This window comes from Puntigrus tetrazona, chromosome 12 (genome assembly GCF_018831695.1).
Source record: "Puntigrus tetrazona isolate hp1 chromosome 12, ASM1883169v1, whole genome shotgun sequence".
NCBI classification, from domain to species: Eukaryota; Metazoa; Chordata; class Actinopteri; order Cypriniformes; family Cyprinidae; genus Puntigrus; species Puntigrus tetrazona.
This window is the reverse complement of record NC_056710.1, coordinates 1,235,244-1,258,426: the sequence shown is the minus strand read 5'-3', so window position 1 is coordinate 1,258,426 and position 23,183 is coordinate 1,235,244. Positions and strand designations below refer to the sequence as shown.

The window sequence follows — 23,183 nt, the reverse complement described above, 5'->3', positions numbered from 1 at the left end:
TTAAAGTTTTTCAATATATTTAAAACATTCTTTTATTTATTTTTTAGATTTGTTTAATGGCATCTTTTTTTTATTACTGAAGGCCTTATATCAAGTAATACTGATTTCTCTTTAAAAAAATCCCCTAATATTTAACCATTAACTATAGCCATTAAACATTACAATTAAATAACTATCAATTTTAACATTTATTACAATTCTAAAATAACTTCTAATTTAAGTAAACCTAAAGCAATCTTCACATAAACCCATTATAATAAATGCTATATTTAGCTGGGCTACCTGTGCCCCTCAGCAGAAATATACAGAAATTGAATAAAATGATTAAATACTAAATTCGAAACTAATTAAAGGGAAATATAAAGGTTATTGATTTACTTTAATTATTTTATTCTTAATAAACAAACATCAGAGAGGATGGTTGTTTTTGGCTGCTATTTCTTTAAGAGCTGACAAGCATCATATTTTCCCTCAACTCTCATCATGTTTTCAGTCTCTCTGCTAATGAACTGATGAGTCGGGTCGAGTGTGTTAGATGTGTTAGTGCTGAGATGCTCCAGTACTGTTTTGAAAACCATTTCAGAGGAGTTCTTAATGTAACTCATACATAACATATTACATGCACGCACGGTTTTAAGGCAGATGTAATCACCTTTTTGGTAACGTCATGCCATATCTGACCACGAGATTGCACGCGCGTAGTTTCTTTCTTGATTTGAAATGAAATGATACAGGATACGGCGCACGGCTGCACTGCGAGCACAGTAGTTTCGCTTGACTCGTTATATATATATATATATATATATATGTGTGTGTGTGTGTGTGTGTGTGTTTTAATACTGAAAACTAAACAGTAATGATCCAATCAATTCCTAATGAACAAAATCAAGTCTCTACATAGGAAAGAGTGAATGAACTTTTAATGATGATTTGTTTACAAACAAGGTACAATTTAGCATAGAATTTAAAGGAAAATGTATGCTCTGCAAACTATATACAGTAGAATGTGACTTCGCTAATTTCGCTACACGTAACTGTTTTTTTTACATGGTTACTATTGCTCGGACTGTTAATGTATGCACTGCGCATTTACAGGTACGTGTTTTAACCTAAATCACAGCAGTGTCCATTTGTGAAGGGCGTAGACCGTCAAACATTCACAAGCCAATCACAGCAAAGGTTGCTTACTTCTGAATCTACAGTCCGTCCATGCCTGTTCAAACAGAGCATTCTAACGAGGGTCAAAAACAGGACGGGAGACAGCCTATTACTTCTAAATTATGATGTTTTTTTATGTAAAAATCTTGAGAACGTTATAAGTGGACCTCAGAGAACAGTAGAAAATATATTTCCCGAACACATAATTCGAACTCCGAACGCATAATTTGAGGCACACAAAATCACTAGTTTCTGCAACTTATAGTCGGTATTTTAGTGTGTATAGTGTGTATGTGTGTATTGAGGGTTCTTAAAAGTATAAAATAGTCTGCTTTTAACATAACAGCTCAGGATACTCTAATGAACGAACTTTCTTGTGGCGCCGTAATCCAGTCTCTACAGTTACCATGTCATTTTCCGGCGTCTGTGATGAAACGCATGACATTTCCAGCTCAGATGATTGGCCCAAAAAAGTCCTGCTGTTCAGCTTCATGAAGACGGCTGAATTCAGTCTGTCTGCAGCGTGGTCTCAAACCAATATTGAGACGAATGCGAATACTAATCCTAGTTTTCTCCAGCAGGTATCATAGACCCACTTGTTTATAATCTGCCATACTTCCGAAGTATAGTTTGGTGCAGATATATAAATTATCATCACCTATTGTCAACAAAAACAACACACTGCGACACTATGTCATCTCTCTTAATTAAAAGCAATGCTTCCATTAGGGCCATAAAACAGCTAAAAGGTGCATTCGTATCGACTCTCAAAAGTTTGTGACCTTGCAGCACTTAAAGTCATATAAACAAAGCTATTTGATGTCTTTAATATACAACCCTTCAAGATGTTCCGTTCTGGCTAATCTCATCTGCTCGCGCTCACCCCGCACCCTCGTTTCCGTTCGTAGTTCTAGTTTCAAGCTCTCGCCGTGTTTGTCCGTCACCCGTTTGAGAGAGAATAGAAGGCGGCCACGAGGCCTGCTTCCCATTAATCATCTCAATGAGCTTTTGTTACTTTTATCCCAGAACGGGTCAATCAAACCGCGATGCTTTACCGCATTTTCTTTTGTCTGCGTCTTTCACCAGGGCCTCTCATCAAATATTCATAGCTTTTTCAATAATTTATCTCTCGTACACCCTTATCTTGTTTTAGGACACTCGTGCATGTGATTAGTAAACTTCTGAAAGTGTGCTATGTATGTAAATGAGGCCGACATTTTCAACGAGACCAGCTGAGAGTTTATAGCTGCTCGAGCTTTCAAGTGGAGCTATTCATCTCTCTTTGCCTTCACCGGCTTTTATGTCATTTGCACATCATCTCGAAGCACCATCCCTCATTATTATTCTCCTCTCATGTCTTCAGCTGTCAGTTTTTGCCATTGACCCTCAAGCCTGATATCCTTATTAAGGTTGTGGTGATACTAAAATTTCAGTAGTCGATACCGATACCAGTGAAATTTCACGATTCCCAAAACCAAATTTAATACCACAGCTAAAACTAATATGCTATTGAACACGCTCTTCAAATGAAATATTAATATAACAGGGCTGTTATCTCAGAGAAGGCGAGGGGGGCAGCACTGCCCTCCATAGTAAATTGAATGAGAATGTGAAAATGTTTAAAAATGCATAGCTTGATGAGATTAAGCTATCATAGCTTGGTTTTAATGCATAAATGTTTATAAAAGTTTTCATGGAAGTATATTTTGGTTGCTTATTGATACCCCCACATTTACGGTAAAATGCTGTTTTATATGGTGTTAACATGTTTGAATATTAGGCAGACCACACATGTATTATGCATTTTGTCTCCTCGTTTCAAACTTCCTCCACATGCAACTGTGGAGAACAAATGTAATTTTGCACCACTAACCATTTTTTTTGTTCAACTGAGATTTATACATCTGAAAGATGAATAAATAATAAGGTTTCCATTGATGTATGGTTTGTTAGGATAGGATCACCTTTAAAGTTGTCCAAATGAAGTTCTTAGCAGTGCATAGTATCTATTAAAAATTTAATTTTTTATGTCACTACGGTAGGAAATGTACACGATATATTAATGGAACATGATATTTATTTAATTCGCCAACAAAAAAGGTCTCGGAACACAGCTACAGTCTAGAGCAAACAGTGTAATGTTAAATAGTTTCAAATATTCAATTGCATTTGTCTTGCAAGTTGCATTAATCTATGTTAATACATCCGCATACTACTTAAGATGCAAAAAAATAGGCTTTATAAAGGTAAAAATGTCCATAAAGGCCCATTAAACTTATTGAAAAAGATTAATTTCTATCACTGCTGTGAACTGACCACGCAGAATATCAAACTTAGGAGTCAGGTGGGGTCAGGTTAAGGGGACTCCCCAAGAGCTTTGACACAATTCGAACACTTTTGAAGTTTATGTGTGAGTGAGTGACTGAAAAAATATCAGTTTTGTGAATCATTCTGAACGTGCTGCCGATTTGTTAAACAACATTGACAAACAATATAAAAAAAGCACATTTCCAAATCTGTTTTGTGAATTATTCAAAACACGCTGCCGAGTTTTAAACAACAGTGCCAACAATAGAAAAATAACACTTTTTACATTAATATCTTACAATATCTCTCATTACGTTAATATCCTGCCTACTTTTAAGGTTTTTAAATAAAAGTAAATAACTCCTTATTTATGAAGCAGCATGAGTACTTCAGTGTGTACCAAATTGTTGAATCTCAGCACTAAACTGCTATTGTTTTGTATTTATTTATTTATTTATTTATGTATCACGTTGGCTTGGTACCAAATTATCGCCATTGTTGTCATTTTTAATCCATACTTAGATCTAGATCTCCTTAGTGAAGCACTAAACTCTGGGGGAAGATAGATTTGCCCTTTGTAAACCCATCCAGGAGCAAACAAACCCATTTGTCGTATACTGGCTATGCATGTAATGCACGAACATCCTCGTATTCATGTATTCTGCCTGAGTGAAAGTTAATTTTGAATGAAGGAAGATGAGCCAGCCTCTTCACCCTAAGTTCAGCTGAAGGAAATTTGCCCTTTACCTCTTGTTTGGAAAGGACAGACACAGTATGCCACACGGTTGCCAAACGCACTGATCGCAAATAGTTTGAAAAGGTCAACGGCTAATCCGCAGGCAGAACGTTTGAAAGCAGTGGAAAGGCTCTTTCATTTGTTTTGCAGTGTCATGATGCCGGCTTGTTTTTGTCCAGTGTTAAGTGCTGATTTTTGGAGTCTAGAGAGTGCGAGTCATGCTGAGCTGGAAACTCGGGATGCAGTACGTTATTGCAGTGATGAGTGAAAAAGACTTGAGTTGGGTACAAAGATCGAGATCTAAACAGGAAGACCAAATAGAGAGACTAAACTTATTAAGATGGTGTTAAACAAGAAAAAAAAAAAATTTTAAATAACAGCAATTGAAAATTACTGTCATATTTGTCATATTTTTGGTGGGAGATAACTTGGTAAATATTTATTTATTAATTTCTTTAGTAAATGATTTATTCATTTTTCCCAGTGTAAATGGGATTTATACATACAAATGTATAGATGTTTTATATTTCGCAAAAGGGATCATTTGCATATGCATATTAGCTTCAAAGCTAACAGACATCGGTTAAAAGCCTTTCTTGGAGTCTTTCAAGTCGATATAGAATGATGTGAAAGAACACATTCTTGTTTCTCAACCAAGAACTGCACAAACATTTGCTGTTTATGTATAAGCCAGGTTGCTTTAGGGATGTTCTGGTTAACCTTCTAAATTGATATAATCAGAGGCCGATACAGTAGTTCTCTTATCATAGGCCAAAACAAAAATGCCTGAAGAAACCATTTCAAATAAACCTGTAGCCATGCCATATATGTAAACAAGGATATTTCGATTTAGATAAGTATATATGTCGTATTCCAAAATTTCATGCAATTAAAATCAGATCCATTCGTGTTGCCAAAGCCCCTACGTTGGGAAATTCAACACAGATTTTAAAGACGGTAGGCTTTGATTAATAAATAGCTCTTTCACCTTTTAAAATTAATTTGTATTTGCGCAGACTGATGTAGATACTCTGAATAACAAGTCTTGTGTGTTTTATTAAATAGCAGGATTACTGATAGCTGTAATGCATTGAAGGCCTGTGGGTTTTACTTATTTTATAAAGACTAAGATCAAAGAACGTGATACGATGATTAGACTTCGACCGTTTCCAGTGTCTCACGTCATCAAAGTAAACCCGCAAATCTACATGACAACACCAGCGATCCGTTGTTGAGTAAGGCGATTGGTATGTCTCCGAAGGGGCCAAAAGTTCCGAATTGCTATTCCGATATCGCACTTTAATATACAACAAAACATGAAACAAAAGGAAAAGTAGTTAGAAGCTGCCCCGTGGCCCATCCCGTGTTTTTGGATTAAACACAGTTCGGTCCCGATTGAACACCATGGGCAGATTCCCAGTTACAAAAAAGTGGTCTGAGAAAATAATGACATTGGAATGGAGGTTGCGAGGATGCATTTGCCGGCTCAGTGGACCTCATTAGTGTCGAACACTTGAGCATGTGCTTGTGTGGAGCGGCCATTAGAGCTCCGTCAGAACAGAGAGCGTACAAGAGCGTTTTTTTTCTCTATTATCTGCAAGCACAGCACACCGTGCACCGAGCAAGAAGGCGTCGCCGTACAGGAAGAACACGTCGATGTACGTATTCGGGGATTATAGGGAAGGTACTCTGTCATCTTTCTGAATAACAAAAGGCTGTGTATCTTCCACGCCGCAGCCCAGGGGAGACAAATCACCCTGTAAGCCTGCGTGCAACAAACTCTCCAAAACCAGGAGCAAGGTTGTCGCCGAGCCGAGCATGAGAAGCACAATCACTGAACAACCGATTCTGTGACGGGATTATTAGCTTTTGCATTTAAAGTGTCCTTGAGGGTGTTGTGTCTGCGTTGTTGGATTCGATACGAGAAAGCACTTGTTTTGACTCGAAGCTTTTGACCTCACTCTTTATATGCTCTTGGGTTAGAAAATGTTTAAGTTTTGTCTGTCTACTTTCGATTGTTAAAGGGACGGTTCGCCCAAGATTGAAAACGGCGTCATGTACTCACCCTCAAGGCTTCCTGTGTCTATATAATTTTACTCTTCCGTGGGTTTTAATAAGAAACGTCCTTGCTCTTTCAAGCTTTAGAACGTTGATGTACAGTGGTCAAGACTTTGAAGGCCAAAAAAGTTTGTTTGTCCACCAGAAAAAAAGTGCTGCACGCAGCTCTGGGGGTTGATAAATGATTAGTAAATAATTTTTAGCTTTTAGTAACTGTTGTGTGCACGTTCATTAGAGAGTGGCTTACATTGGATAACGTAGGACAATAACATAGCGTAAACTTCGGTGGGAATATGGTAGACTTGCGAGAAACTACATCTTACGTCGTACGCTGGAATGAAACTCTCTCCTGATCACGTGTAAGCCTTTATAAACCCACGGAGCCATGTGGAGCCCTTTTTATGATGGATGGATGCACTTTTTTGGCTTTTGAAACTCGATCACTATTCATTGCCATTATAAAGCCTGAAAGAGACAGTTTTTAATGTAACTCTGATTGTATTGGTCTTAAAGTCATATACACCTAGCATGGCTTGAGGGGGGGTAAACCATGGGGTCATTTTAATTTAATATGCATCCTAAAGAGGTATAAGCAGCATGACAGTGAAAGTTTGAAAATCTGAAAAGTTTGAATGCATGATCCATATCATGAAGAGAAAAAAAAATATGGAGAAACAACTTACACTTGTAACTGCTGGTAAATTTCACAATTATTTAAAAGCAAATAGCAAGTTTTGTTTTATTTTTCTTCCTTTGACCCAGCTAAATTATCCAATTTCAATTATACACTGTACAATTTTCCCATAATAGGCAGGTACATTTGACAAAAGTGTAGACTACCTTTTATGACTTTATCATCATTCTTCAATTATTAAACAACATGCGCCTTTCTGAATGCTAATAACATACGAAATCTAATTTATGCTGCTTTAATAACTAATATTGGTTTAAAACAAAAGTCAGGCAGGAATTTACTAATTACGTTCACCAGAGGCACACATACAAAATTGGTAATTAAGGAATATTAACAACAATATTGACATGAAAAAGAATTTTAACAACCCTTGCTGCTTTTGGCTGGTTAACTCTGATAACTTTAATAAGCTATTAAAAATATATTTAAAAACAAACAATAACAACAAGGCCGGATTTATACAGCAGTGAGAAATATCTATGCTATTTAAAAAAGCTTTTTGCCATTTTTAATTTTTTTATTTTTTTTCCTGTGATGAACAAATCATTACTCCGATCTTAAGTGTATTTTAGAAATTATTCTAAATATATATTTTGCCGTTTTGATTTGAAAACAAGGTCTTTAATGTCACTTTTGATCAAATCGATTGAAAAGTGTTTATTTCTTTAAAATAATACTGATCCCAAACTAGCACTGCTCACTTGTGATAAAATTGCATGAAATTAAAGTTAATACCAGTAGGGAACAGGGTCACATTGTCTCTGAAAGCTACATTCACTCCTCAGTCTTTCAAAATGATTATCCTACTGGCTCCAAAATATGATTTGAAGTGTTGTAGTTTGTGCTTGGAAAGCGAACATATGTTTCATTATGGATCAGTTCTGCTGTCGGGTTTATCTGAGGTAAAGATCTGCTCTCTCCCACGCTGGCTTTCCATTAACGCTCTTTATTCTGCTTAGTTTAGCAACTGTGTAGGATGCCCAATTAACACTGTGATCCGGTTAACTTCTTGATTGATTAAATTCTTGTGAATTTTGTCTTGGCAATTATAAACTGGAATCCTTAGCACCTCAAATTAATTGAGTTTGTTTTATAAAAAAGAAACAGGTAAGCTGACCGCTTGATTTCAGAATGTGTCGGATGGTTTCGTGTCAGACCAAGTCCTTAATAGATGTGCATCTATATCAATAAGAAAAAATGCGTCAGTCAATTCATATAAGTGCAGTTTTGCAGTTTCAGCCGTTCCTGTAATGCAAAGTTTTGAATAAACATTTCTTACCCAAGACCATAGGTTCAATTTCAGGAAATGCTACAAAAAAAAAATACAGTTAAGATTTTTTATTGTTTTTAAAACAAATCTTTTATGCTCAATAAGGCTGCATTTATTGGATTAAAAACACTGTTTAAAATAATGAAATATATATATATATATATATATATATATATATATATATATATATATATATATATATATATATATTTTTTTTTATTTTTTTTTTTTTTTTTTTTTTTTTTTATACAGATTTTATAAATTGTTTTATAAATGTATTCCTGAAAAATTCTGCAATAATGATTTCACTCTTCAGAAACCTTCTAAATGAATTTAACTTGCTGATTTTTTTGCATAAAAGACGTTTCCTATCATCAGTGTTGAAAGAAGTCAAAACAAAAATGAGTTCTGCGTACTACATTTCGAAATAATAAAATACAAATCTTTTGTAACTTAATAAAAGTCTTTACTGTCACTTTTGGACAATATAATTCATCCTTGCTCAATAAAAGTATTACTTTCAAGCAAATAGATAAATACGTACATGAGTTCAAAGTTTTACATTCTCAGTAAAGTTAGCACCTATTTTGTAGCGTGACCCACCAGAATCACTGTGTTATTGTGTGTGATTTGTAATTCATCATTAATGCAGGGCACTTTGCATGCGCAGGTTCTCTCCAGTCAGCGAAAATGCCCCTGTGGGAACGGTTGCAGGAGTCATCTTGGCAGCCGCCATAAACCAGACCATCGTCTACTCCATCATCGAAGGAAATGAGAGCGGTGAGCACTAACCAGATTCGTGTAGTTTGTTTAGTGAATAAGCTGCTAAAACGATGCAGAAAGTGCATGCAATTAAGTATACTTCAACCAGACTATGGTTCATTCCCTCCTCCTCCCTCAAGATTGCTGGAAATGTCACACTGGTCTTTTATGAGCTGGATATTATTGTAAAGGTAATAAATTATAGTTTGTAAGACATCAAGCGCTGGGTAATGACAGCCTGCAGACTGTTTCTTAGGTGGCTGTCAGATACAAGTTATCAAAAGCACTGAGAGAGAGAAGGTTTTGTTTGAAGGAGCGCACTTCCTGTTGCCGTGTGTCATCGGAGAGCAAGAGAGAGCAGGAAGAGGGAGGTGTGCGTGATTAAATCCTCTCTGTTCGGAATGTGTTCAGCCGAAATCACATTTGAATACATCTGGCGCGGGTTTAAAGCGATGGGGAAATCGTTTCGGTACATTCTCATTAGGCGGAATCAAGAAGCGTAGATAGGTAATCAAAGGGCTGTTTTCATTAGCGCGAACTAGAAAAAGCCAGGAAGAATAAGGTAATCATTCCACCCTTCAAACCGCCTGGATCCAAAGTGTTTAATGCGATGACATCACCCAAGATCAGAGCTAATCCTTTATGAATGTTAATGAGACACAAGAGGTGGGTAGTGCACTCTGGACCTGAAATCCCGATATAGCTAAGTGCGTTAACGATACGGGATGAACAGAAGCGGGGAAGATGAGTTGTAACTCTTGAACTTACTGATTGAGTAATGTCATATTATGGTAAAGGTATAGATACTTTAAGTATTTTTATTGTCATTGTTGATTATATTTTAAAGAACTTTATGGTAATCCCTGTTAATCCAGTGAATAAAATCCAGTGCTTTAAAAATGACAGGTGCTTCATTTTAACCTCAACAACCTCAAATTTGACCAAAACTTACATTTTTCTATTTTTTTTGCCTGTAGCTCAAAATTAGTTTGCACATTCTAACTGATTTTGCCGGCACGGATCATGTATTATTACGGATCATTATTATCATTGTATCAGCACTCTTTTTTTTTAAGTATGTTAATGGTTATTTACACTTTTATCTCCCACTGTATCATAAATATGTAAAGTTACAAATGTATAATTCTGACTCTGTGTGTATCTCAGTGTGAAGCTATTGTAAAACAGCAGTTACACACACCTGCCGTCTTTCTCCTGTTATCACAGGTGAATTTGTTGTGAACAACATCACTGGAGTTATCAGCACTGCCAAGCCGCTGGACTACGAGAGCAACAGCAGTTACGTCCTCCGCGTGGAAGCTGACTCCATGAGGGTGGTGTCATCCAACCTACGAGCACCATCCAAAAGTGAGGCCGCTTTTAATGACCATGAATGATAACTGTGAAGTTTGAATAACTGTGAAGTTTGATTCTATGAGAAGTTAACACTGCAACCGTAACGTTAAAGGAACACTCCACTGTTTTTGAAAATAGGCTAATTTTTACAACTTTTACCTAGAGGTAAACATTCGAGTTTTAGTTTTGTAATCCATTCAGACGATCTCTGTGCGTGGCGGTATCACTTTTAGCTGTAGCTTAGCATAGATAATTGAATCTGATTAGACCATTAGCATCTCGCTCAAAAATGACCAAATAGTTTTGATATTTTTACTGGTTACTCTTCTGTAGTTACATTGTTTACTAAGGCCGACGGAAAATGAAAAGCTGTGCTTTTCTAAGCCGATGTGGCTAGGAACTATACTCTCATTCTGACGTAATAGTCAAGAATCTTTGCTGCCGTACCATGGCTGCAGCGGGTACACCTGAAAATAGTCCCCAGCAGTTTAACTCTAGGGAAGCTGGAAGCCTATTTTCAAAAATAGTGGAGTGTTGCTTCACCGAAAGAGAGCAACGATATCAATTGAATCTCTTTCAGAATGTGTTGTTGTTGTTTTTTTCAGCTAATCATCAGCGAAAAAGTACAAGAATTTAAAGTGGCGGATGACAAAACTGCAGCTCGTGCTTTAAATAAACAGATCTGTCGGTGTGGACTCTAATATAGTTATAGTTATGTTTTCATTTATCGTTCTTGGTGTGAACTGGCCTTTTACTCTAAAATGATAACTCAAGTGTTAAAAGGATATGCCTTCAAATAAATTTTAGAACACATTTCTGAACACATCAGTCAAATTATCCAAAATAAAGAACATTCCGTATGGGGCTGCTTTTGACCCTGGGATGCTTTATGTGGCTTAAAAGCTTCTTCAGAGTGTTTTTGCTTTTTATTACGTAAAACACCTCCTTTCCAGCATGCCATCTCAGTGTAATAAAAATATAATCGTAAATGACTTCCTGTCATCTCGGGTTCCATTAAAACGGGGGATGGGCGGATGCTTCTCTATCTTTTCCATGCGGACTTGATTATGGAAAATCATTATTTGAGAAAAGCATTCATGATTAACCAGATTAGATAGCTATGGATATTGATTTCTTTTTTCTCATTTAATATTCCAAGTATGCAAACCTGGTGATAAAATCGAAAGATTAGTTGCGTCCAGTCAGTCTGTCAGCTTAGTAGATTTAATTGATTGTTTAATGTAATTTTTTATTAATTATATCTTGCCAATGTGTTTGCGAGAGCTGCCAGGTTCTTGCTTTAAATAAGACCTCATGGGTCTCATGAATATCTGGATGGAGTAGTCATACAGATATGAGGGTTATGAATTGATAAAATTGTAATTAAATTAATGCATCATACAGGCTAATTAATCGTAATTATTCATAATGATTTCACAGGTCAATATCTTGCTGAGAAAAGTCTCCAGATGAAGAGAATTTAAAGACTTTACATTATAGCAGCAGACAAAAGGATTATTAAAAAGTCAATATATCATTTAAAATGCTTCCTTTGGGTTTTCAGGTTGTTCTTTTCCTATTTGTATTCATTGTTATTGGTCAACTTTCCCCTTTCTGCTCTGCACAGTGATGCTTCAGCACTCCAATCCGAGTGACTGTGCAGAAACGAGCAGAAGGTTCTGGAAACCCCTTGGCACGAGCGCTGAAGTCTGTCAGATAATAAATCGTGTTGTTGCTCTCATACCCCCACAAAATATGACTCTGCCTTTTACTTTAAGAAGTGACAGATGATAGTGTTGAAGGACTTGATGAAGAAATGCTGTGCTCCGTATAGAAAGGTGCTTTAGCAGATTAGATGTGGAAAAGCGAGTGTGAAGAGCAGGGATCTCTTGAATTTGATTGTAATAGCTTGTTTTTAATAGCAATGCTTAGAGAACTGGCATGAAAAATTGGTACACGTGAATAGTTTCAAACTTTTAAGGCAAGTTTTATAACCTCTGAAAAGTGAAATCATACAAAAACATAATCGTTTGTTAACATATTTACTTCATTTTAGTTTTTATTTTTACTGATGGCATTTTGTCAAGCTAAATTTCTAAATGCATATAATTCATCTTATTGTGAACGATTCATTTATGCGTAAGTAAATAATGATGATGATCATAATAATAATAATAATAATCATAATACTTGTTATTCTCCAATCATTTAGTCCGATTAAACTCACATTCAGTTCCGCCTCCAACCAATCCAATCTTTTAATTTTTAATAATCGTTTTGTCTCTCTGATACATGCTTTGGTACAGAAGAAAAGATTCATCTCTTCCGTCGATCAAAATATCATTTTGATGTTTATTAAATGTCTATCAAAATGCAATCATAGCGTGCTGTTTCTTTATGGTTTATACTTCCTCACCTTTTTTTTTTTCAGGCAACACAGCAAAGGTCTTCATCGATGTGCAAGATGAGAACGACCATCCTCCTGAGTTCACTAAGCCCTTTTACCTCGGTGGGGTTGCAGAGGATGCCAGGACCTTCACCTCTGTTTTACAGGTCCAGGTAAAGTCTCTTCTCCCGCAGGATTTTAACTCTATCCACAAGGCTTCAGATAGCACTCCCATGGCTAAGCCAAGGACTTGTTCACTAAGTGATGTATATTTCATCAGAATGTCAGGAGCAGGATAAAAATCAAACTGTAATTTAATTGACTGGTTTCTACACATGTGATAAAATGTCAGTCCAGCACCAGTGGAAGCAATTCAGAGAACAAAGCCGCACAGCGCTGAATAATAATTCAGTTCTTCAGCAGGAGGAAATCAACCGTTTTCACGGTCATGGAAGACCTGAAATATCAGGGAGTTTTAAAAGCGTGTTTTCCCGGCCTGGAAAAATCACGGATATTAATCAAATCGTAAAAGTCATGGGCATGTTTTACTTTTTTCCGAAGTTTCACTGCTCTTGCATAGAGAAAAAACATGCTCGCTGAAATTCTTTTGAATCACAACCGGTTCCCAAATTGGCCTGAAGGATTCAGCAGTGGGCTGGAATGGAAAAACGATGGGAATGCATCACTGAAAAGTGGATGTGTTATGCTAGTTTTCCTCTGTGCTGGTGGTTGAAGTGAGTTGGTTTCCGTGTCCGTGTTCTCTGGTTGATCTGATTGCTGGTTTTGACTGAGGGGCTTAAGTCTGCCCAGCTGGGGTCCGGAAGATTGGATCATCTTGAGACAGCTTGTAAAATGCCATGGCTGCGGTGGCCCGCTGATACAGATCTCAACAAAACTGTCAAAAACACGGACAAGGGCACCGCATACTCTGGAAAAGAAAATGAATCAAAGATCCCCATAAATCAGCCAGGCTTTCTCTTTCCAGACGCTGTTCCTCTATCTTTATTTTCTTTGTCTTCACTAGTTCTTCACTGTGCTTGGGTGTTCTTTTACTATAACAGTTTTCAAGCCTTTATTATAGCCTGACACATACTAAGCAGACACTTCTAGTTAAATGTAAACTTTTTTTATGTAAATACTTTTTATAAAACTTATAGATACTTATTCTCAGTGTTGCAGTTTAACACTATAGCATATGTAGAAAAAAAGTCAGCTCCTTTCATTGCATAGTAAAAGTTTCATAAGTTTCACTTTTATGGCTGACTACCTAAATAATAACTGATAATCCAGTTTAATGGCACATAACCCAGACGAGCTTTACAACATATAACATAAACTGAATATTTCAGTCATCGCATATATGCGAGGCGTTTTTCTGTCATTTTTCCTATAGCGAAAACACTGAACAGAACAATTCCTATTGTTTCTAGAATAGACCCGTCACTCTCTGTTGTGTAAGTAATATTAATCAAACAACAGAATTGACAAGATAAATAGAAAAACACTCCTGGATGGATTTTTAATAGGCTTTTCATTGTTCAACATACGCAAAGCTAGAAAAAAAATAAACTTTATTATTCATTTTAATTACGAACCCCCTTTGCCAATAATTTAAGTATCTGTGTATAATTTTATTTTTAATTAAATTACTTTCTCAGTTTCAGACTTCAAGCACTGTTCATGTCATTAGTGTCTTTGTTCTGTTGTTTTTATTTGTTCGGGTTGCTTGTAATTGGTTTTTCTCTTTTTTAAAAATAAATATATAAGTGTCTTGTCTTGAATAATTAAAATTTGTATTAAAATAGTATTTTCAGATATACTCGAAGGCTAATTTACTTTAATATTTACACTAATATTTCACTTCAACGAAGTGTTTAATAGCGTATTAGTTTTTCCTGCGTCTACAATTACGTATTTGCTCTAACCTGTAAAAGTCGTCCATTGAATAATCTCAATGTTCCTCTAATCAGACATGCAGGCCGCATGCTGTCCGTCAGACAGGGGTTCACCTCACACGGCTTTACCCCGTCTTAAGTTCATGCGCAGACTGAAAGAACAGCGACCGAGATGCTATCGTGCTCTCGGCATCCTGCTCTTGTTCAAGGAGACCTTATTAGCCAAGACCCCAGACTGAGTTAAGCCACGCAGCAGAAGTCCGGGGTTTTATAGGGTCACATTCACCGCGAATACAGATTACCATCATCAGTGTCTCCTGCTACCTTGAAGAAACATCAAATACGATGCCTTGACGTACGCGATCGCGCGTTTTGTCCATTTCTCAAGCGTCGCGAAAATCGCCTACTATGGATTTTTGTTCAAGCAGCTCAGGGGTTCGTAGATTAGACTAATCTACTTTGAAATCCTCTTTAAATACTTTTGAGGAGGAAAAGGCTAGAAAATTGAAACGTTCCTAGCTCCGCCAACCCTAAGGACAGGGATGTCGGTGAAAGAACTGCTCTCTGTTAAGGAGGCGCTTTCTCCGATTAGCCCTGCATCCATTGTTCCGTCCAGATCTGATAATTGGTTTATGCAATCTACCGGCCTACTGAAAAAACGCTGTTTGAGTTTCACAGCTTTGACTCAAAGGTTTCCGCTGCCAAGTGGCGTCTGCGCTCAGCCTCAATAAATGACCAGTTAAAAGAGTTTGCAAGGGACCTGTAATATCAATAAAGTAAATTATGCATTATGTCTATAGGTGTATAGGAAAATAGAGTAAATAGCATTCTAAAAAAACATTGACTTTCTGATCTTCCTTCAGTGTGAAACATTACGAAAGGAGAAAGATTATTTTCTATAATCGAAGTTTCGTCAGTTGCATGGTTTGTTCACACCCAGTTTTGACCAACCAGGAGACTTTTGTTTGTAAGGGACTTTTTTTTGTATTAACGGAAATGTCTCTCTGAGGCATTTTGAAAAAATATCGGCCTTCTAAGAAAAAAGTGCCTTTCTGATGTCCCTAAAGTTTCATCTAAGGTACAAACGTAAAGAAGGAAAATAGAAAGAGACTTTTGTAGAAATGCGAATTAAATTTCACAGTTTGGACTTGAGATTTTCGGGTTTCAGAGTTCTGAGTTGCGCGTTGTGTCCACACAAATGACCAATTAAAAGACCGATTATTTGTTTGCATGACGTTTGCCGTGTCTATTAAACCGGGTCTTCCGCTACGTATTGAAAAATACCGGCCTACTGAGAAAACGTTTGCCTTTCTGATGTTCCTCGTGTTTAATCTTGGATAGAGATGCCAAGAAAGCAAGGAAAAGAAGACTATCGTGGAAATACAAATTCCATTTCGACGTTTTCAACTCAAGCAATCAAGCACCAGAGGGGGCGATATCAAAGGCTTCCACCGCTGAGTTGTGCATTCTGTGCATGCTCAGCCTCACTAAATGACCAATTAAAAAGACAGACCTTTTGTTTGCAAGGGCTTTTAATACACGCTTACTGTATTTATTGAAACCGGTCTCGCAGGCATATAGGAAAAAGTCTCATTTGTGTTAATGACTCTGCCTGGTCCGGTGCACCCTGCTGTCCGTGGAGCCGCCCGTTCTCCTCTCTTGTAAAAAGCCATTATAAATCATTGTCAGCGCAGTGGCGTGCTATAATGTTCAGCTGCGACGGAGCCAAAGTGACAACGGTGCTGTGAAATCGGAGCTTGGAGCTCCACCTTAAGGAGAGAGGTGTAAGTGCGTGCGACGGCAGAGGTTGAGCAGCACTGTGTTGTAGGTGATAAGTAGCTCGTGGCTATTCCTCTCTTTGACATGACTGTGCTCTATTGTATCTGACAGGCTGTGGATAAGGACACAGGGAATTACAGCGCCATGCTGTACAGGCTGATTATCCCCCCAACTACTGACGGCAAAGATGGCTTTGTTATTGAGCCTTTCACAGGAGTAATTAAGACAGCCATCATGTACAGAAACATGCGGCGCTCCTATTTCAGATTCGACGTGGTTGCTACCGATGACTACGGGGAGGGACTCAGCAGCAGCGCTCAAGTTGTGGTACGTATGTGAAGCATAAGAAGCATAAAGTTGAGTGTTTCGGCTGGTAATTTTCATTTAAATGTCAGATTTGTGACTTTTTGAGCAGGTTCTTAAACGAATCAGTCAGAAAGTTTTACAAAAAAAGACACATTTAACAGTTTGCTCCATCATTCACTGCATCAGTCATAAGTATAGCATATGGCTCACTAAACTTAACTTTGAAGTCAACTTTCATTCACGTCTGTGTAATTAAACCACAGACCCCAAAAATATGACCCTTAAAATATAAAAAATATAAATGTAATTTTTTTTTTTATGTATAAAGACTCAATTTATATACTGTGATGTTATTATATTATCGTGTTATAGTTTTAAATTATATATTTTTTCTACTTGTATACTGTAAGATGTAATATTTATATATATATTCTTTAATAATTAAAATTTTTTGTAGCGTGTCTATTTATATTTGAATTAATTTATTTTTATTTCTTAATATATTTACTATATTGATAATTGATTGATATATTATTATATATATATATATATATATATATATATATATATATATATATATTTATTTATTTTATTATTTTTTTTTTTATGTTTTCCTTGGACCCCCAGTACTCCCTTATGGCCCTTGACCTCAGTTTAAAAGGCCCCTGTTTAAAGATCCAGAACAGTATTTTGTTAAAAAAAAAATTGTAAAAAAAATTGATAAAAAAATGTTGCCAAAAATATGTAGCATAGAATTTTATCAAGTCATCAGAATCATGGCAATTCTGGTATTTTAAGGAGGATAGAAATCACGCACTCCAGCTTTAAATATGCAATCCTGAGCCAGTTTGAATAGATTGATTAAAGTTTAAAGCAGTAATCTGTCTTAATCGTGATTTTACAGCTGAAGCAACTCTGTTAGCTGATTTTGATTAGAAATATACAGTCCCTGCATGCTTTCCTGAAGAACAGCCAAAGCTGATGCAAAGGAAGCATTGATTTTTTTTTTTGGTGGACTGAGGGCCTCCAGCAGTAGTTAAACCCATAAATCAATCTCTCAATAGAACATAATATCTTCAAACTGAGCCTGTGAGTTCTAGATGTAGAGGTAGGGACTTTCTTATATACATATAATATTTTCACGAGTCCAAACCCCTCAAAGATGCTGCTACACAAATGATATTTTTTTTTCCACATATGCCTGATGGTTAACTACACGCTGATGCATCAACTGTATTATGGATTATGAAGTCAACTTCAAGGTTTCCATCCACTTGCTGTGTATAGGCTCACAAAAATAGATTATTTGTCTAAAAATCTCAATTTGTGTTCCACCAAAAAAAATAAAGTCATACAGTATATGGGATGGCAGGGTGAGTAAATGATGATAGAATGTACTTTGCATTGCTTCTTCAATGCATTAGATTTAGAATATCCAATAATGTGGCACAATAATGAGGTTTATATAAATCTATTAATTGCAGATTGATATTTGCATTTATTTATTCTTAATGTACAGTAAGCACAGATGTACCACTAATTGAGTTTTCCTTTTAACTAATTTCTGTCTCTCAGTTTCATCAATCACAAAAGCAGCATATATTTAAAACGTTACACAGTTCAGAGCCTTCATTCTACGCTATAATTTTCTCTTTTATAACCGCAGATTATTTTTGTCTTTTCTCCCAGGTGTCGGTGGTTAACCAGCTGGACATGCAGGTGGTCGTATCCAACGTGCCGCCCACTGTAGTTGAGCAGAACAAGGATCGACTGATTGGGTAACGTGTTCTATATCAACACACTCTTCACCCAGACATACTCCCCAGCACAACGTTCATGGCAGCTGGAGAAACCTCTTGAAGTTGTAATGTATGCATGAGTACTTGACTCCTGCGGGTGCAGATGTTTACGTTGGGGATAAATCAGTGGGCTGCTTGATTCCGTCAACCCCTCTTAAATAGAAGCAGGACCCACACTGTGTTCAGTAACATCTGCGGCATGAGCAGATTAACCAGAAACCCCACTTTCCTCTGTTATCCATGGGATAGCACTTAAAATGCTCTCAATTAAAATGCTTAAATAAACAATTTACCGAAGATCATAGTTTACTCTCTTCACACACACACACACACACACACACACATATATGTGTGTGTGTGTGTGTGTGTATTAAATATATCCTAGTATGTTATGCACTTATTTTGCTTCAAATAACCATCATTGGTGTGGTCCTATATAGTTTATAGTTTATTTTCAATATATGCTATATTCGCAAATAAAGTGTTTTGAAGCCACATGTCAGCATCGTGAAATTTAAGATATTACTGAAAATCATATCTGCTGCAGCACTATTTTGAGTTGACATACAAAAAACATGTCTTATTATTGTGTCAAAATTCATCCAAATGAGATTTAAAATTGCTTAAACTTTTTTGGCCTTTTTTTCACTATTAATTCACTATTAACTATGACTTTTTCTTCAGCAAACTCTTAATTTGCAGCTTATTAATTAGTAAGGTAATAGTTAAGTTTAGGTGTGGGGTAGGATTAGGGAATCTAAATAGGCATTAATATGTGCTTCATAAGTACTAATAAAATGCAGATGTGATAGTAATATGCACGCTAATAAGAATTGGTGAGAAAAGTGTCACTGTAAAAAAAAGTCATAAGAACTACTTTTATTATCCTTTTAGGATGATTTTCATCGTCACCCACCCTCATATATTTCCACAGTTTTCAGAATTCCGAAAAGAAAGCGACGCGTTTTAAATGATGACAAAATATTCATTCTCGCATCCCTGTTGAGATATTACGGTGCAAATATGAAGACGTAAACACATTTAAATTCCTAGTATATACACAGGCGGGAGCACACTCGGATAACAGAACTCACAGCCCGAGTTTTCCCAAACCACCTCATTCTCTCTTGTCAGGCTATTTTCCCTGCTCCTTGTTCCTTTCCTCCAAGTAGAGTCATCATTCCAGCTTCTGTTCTTTTTTGTCCCGTGTTCTTATTTCACCTCGGCAGCTGTGAAGGGGGGGGGATATCTGAGGGACTGCAGGTAATTTGCTGAGGAGGGCTGGCTGCTCTGAGATGTGAGCTGAGGGGTAATAAAGACACCTACTGGGAGACAAGGACACCAGCTTTGAAGTGACAGTGTCTAACACGGCTCATTTTAGCCTTGCTTTGTATTTGTCCTCCTTGTACCTCTGCATTCAAAACAGTCTCCGTTCCGCACAGCCAAACAAACAGTGTTAATATAGGGGTTTGCAGCACTTCTGGTATATTCAGTCTGAGTAGTTGTTGCTCTTATGTAATTTTTATTTGTATTTTTTTCTGTTTTATGTCTCCGGCTATGGTGATTACCGCAATTAGCGTTTGTTGTGCATGTTCGCAATCGCGTGGAAGTTGATTGTCAGCTAATTTCCTCTGATATGTGCCCTCCAATTAATAGCTTTGGGGCTCTTAAATTAGCACAGAAATAATTTGATGCAGCCTCCCTCAAACTTTTCCTCTTTGAGTTTTTATTCAGTGTTTAGACATAAATTGTTTGTTTTGGTATGATAAAATTTAGATTTTTTTTTTTTTAAATCCCATGTGCATTTTCCTGATTTAACAAAAAATGCAATAATAATAAATGACTTTTTCTCACAATTGCAAGTTTGTAACTTACGGTTATAACCTGTAATATTGACGTTTTTTCTTAGAGTTGAATGTTAATTCGTAGACCCCATTTACACTGGCACATTTTTGTTTTAAAAAGCATAACTTTTTTTACGGGTTGTGTTTCAGTGTAAACAAACTAAAACCGAGACTTTTGGAAACGATCGCATGGCTGCCCATGTTCGCTTTGCGTATCCTTGACAACTGTGTAAACAATAACATCATGCTCATTGTTATACCCATAGATATCTATAGAGTTCCCATTCGTTCCTCTCCGAGCACATGTTCCCTATGTGTAAGCGTTAATTTTACACGTATTTTAAAGAATCTTAGATAATCTTAGGTAAATAGAACATCTGTTATTTTCTGTCTTTCAATGCAGGATTTTAGAGCGCTATGTCCAGGACCAGATCCCAGGAGCTAAAGTTGTTGTGGAGTCGATCGGTCCGCGCCGTTTTGGAGAGGGTTATGAACAGGAGGACTACTCAAAATCTGACCTGATGATTTATGCAATCGACCCTCTGACCAATAGAGCTCTCTCAAGACAGGAGCTCTTCAAGTGAGTGCTTCCTCTCATCCGACTTACCCTTCCAAACTCCATCTCTGCAGTGCTCTTCTTTCTTTTAACCTCCTGACCTTTCCGTCAAACCTAAGCAACTAAGTGCCAGAGATATACCTACCCTTCACACTGAAATATAGACGCGTTTTATATCTACACATTCAGCTGTACAGCTACGAATGAGAAGAGCTGCTTAATATTATTTAGACGAGTAAAGCAAAAATGCAGAGAGCTACACATCTAAAATCGTCAAAAGATGTTGCAGGGGGAAAAGTAAGTGTCATGCAAGTGGACACTGTTTAAAATCCAACACCAGGCAGACAAAAACTCCCCAAACGCACAGTGTCCCAAAATTGTTTTGTGAATAGAAATGTGAGGTATTTTTACAGTCGAAATATGATAGATTTTGGATTTCTTGCCTTGTTTTTGGCTAAATACCATCTTGCACTGATGTATAAATTATTAATTATTTGTTTTGTGTCCCTTAATTCACTGGATTATGTTGAAAAAAAAAGATGAACATGGCCGTGTATTTTTTATTTTACATTCAATTTACTGCATACACACTTATACACACAATTAGCATTGTATAACAATTATCACAGCGTTATTTAAGATACCACCCAGCCCTAGCCATTAGTTAGTCTGCTATTCATTGTGGGGTTTTTTTTGTTTTCTCATTTTTCACGCAATCAGCACCATAAAGCAGATGGAGTATATGTTTACGTTTGTTTAGACATTTTCTCATTTTTCACAAAAATGAGACTTGCGATTAAATCCGTTGCCAGATTGTCTGTTTTGTCACAGTAATTAGCCTGCTCAGACAGCACGGTTTCTAATGTTTGGATGGGCAAACCATAAATTGTAGGCTGTCGTATGCTCTTCCAAATTCCTTAATTCTAATATAAACATCATTCAGTCTCTTTTTTTGTAACTGTCAGCTGGGTAAATTGGCCAATGCAAGTTCAAGATCATTACATTTTCAGTACACAAAAAGAGTGAGAAGACACATTTTGTACTTTATTGTAAAAATTTGGCTCATGTGCTTGAATTCATTTACTCTGTTGTTCACTGGCTGGAAGGCAAGTGACTTTACGTGGCTTGCACTGCAGAAGCAGTTGAATAGCATACTCGAGTCCACATGTGTGACTGTTCCTGTGGTTTTTGCAGGTTTTTAGATGGGAAGTTATTAGACATCAATAAGGAGTTCCAGCCCTATCTAGGTCGCGGGGGACGCATTCTGGAGATCCGCACGCCGGATGTGGTGGAGAGCGTGAAGAAGGCCGTTCAGTCTGTTGGATACACCGAAGGAGCTCTGCTGGCCCTGGCCGTCATCATCATCATGTGCTGTATCCCAGCCATCCTCATCGTCATCATAACCTACCGGCAGTGAGTGTCAGCATAGTCTAGTATAACCTAAAAGACCTCTATCTAATTAAACTGAATTATATTTAATATTAAAATTTAGCAGGGGTGTGCGATATTAACAAAAATTATATATTTTATATATAATTGTATTTATTTATTTTTATTTATTTATTTTACATTTTTCTGTTAACAGTAATTTGGTAATTTGGCTGCTTTAGGTTATCAATAAATACATAAATATAATACTAAAACCACCAGTGGGTTGTGGCAAGTCCTCTTAATGAGTGATTCATTGAGTCATTCATTTAAATGATTTGTTCAAACTGACCAATTCATTTAAAAACTATGCAGTCATCTGTCCTTATGAGTGAATCATTGAATCACTGACTCCAAAACAGATTGCCAGATTGCCTGGTAATCATTCATTATGAACTGTTTTATAGAATCAATATAACATTTGTGATCGGGAAGATAATGCTCTTGCTTTTGTGATAGTGCCTATTTAACTGCATCATATCATATAAATATAAAAATCTATGTATTTAGCCTAATTATTTATCGCTACATACTCAATGTCCGCCATCACATAGTTTTGTTCATAGATGATAAATATCGCACACCCCTAATATTTAGTGAAATTAGCCATTAACCAATTCTTCTGTGATTTTTTTGCATATTTCCCAGTTAGCTTTTAATAGAGAAGTTATGTCACAGTGTTGCTTTTATGGCCTGTGTGGGAATGAGGTTGAATCAGTGGGAAGACTATTCAGTCTGCAGATTTCTCCACTTAGCAACCAAATAAATAAATAAATGTAAAGTTTCATTAAGGTTGAAACATCCTGTTAAGCAGGAGGCTTCCCTCCGCTGGGATTTCAGAGGAACATA

At 36.7% G+C, this 23,183-nt stretch overlaps 1 protein-coding gene across 7 annotated transcripts in view; it reads left to right on the top strand.

Annotated features, from left to right (window-relative positions):
• pcdh15b (protocadherin-related 15b) overlaps positions 1 to 23,183 on the top strand; it is a 156,658-nt gene that overhangs the window by 115,658 nt on the left and 17,817 nt on the right. For all 7 annotated transcript variants that reach the window (XM_043254465.1, XM_043254464.1, XM_043254466.1 and 4 more), the window contains 7 exons: positions 8,894 to 9,003; positions 10,213 to 10,353; positions 12,773 to 12,900; positions 16,513 to 16,728; positions 18,397 to 18,485; positions 20,754 to 20,930; positions 22,101 to 22,319. In XM_043254465.1, coding sequence (XP_043110400.1) covers positions 8,894 to 9,003; positions 10,213 to 10,353; positions 12,773 to 12,900; positions 16,513 to 16,728; positions 18,397 to 18,485; positions 20,754 to 20,930; positions 22,101 to 22,319 — 1,080 coding nt within the window. The remainder of the gene's footprint in view (positions 1 to 8,893; positions 9,004 to 10,212; positions 10,354 to 12,772; positions 12,901 to 16,512; positions 16,729 to 18,396; positions 18,486 to 20,753; positions 20,931 to 22,100; positions 22,320 to 23,183) is intronic.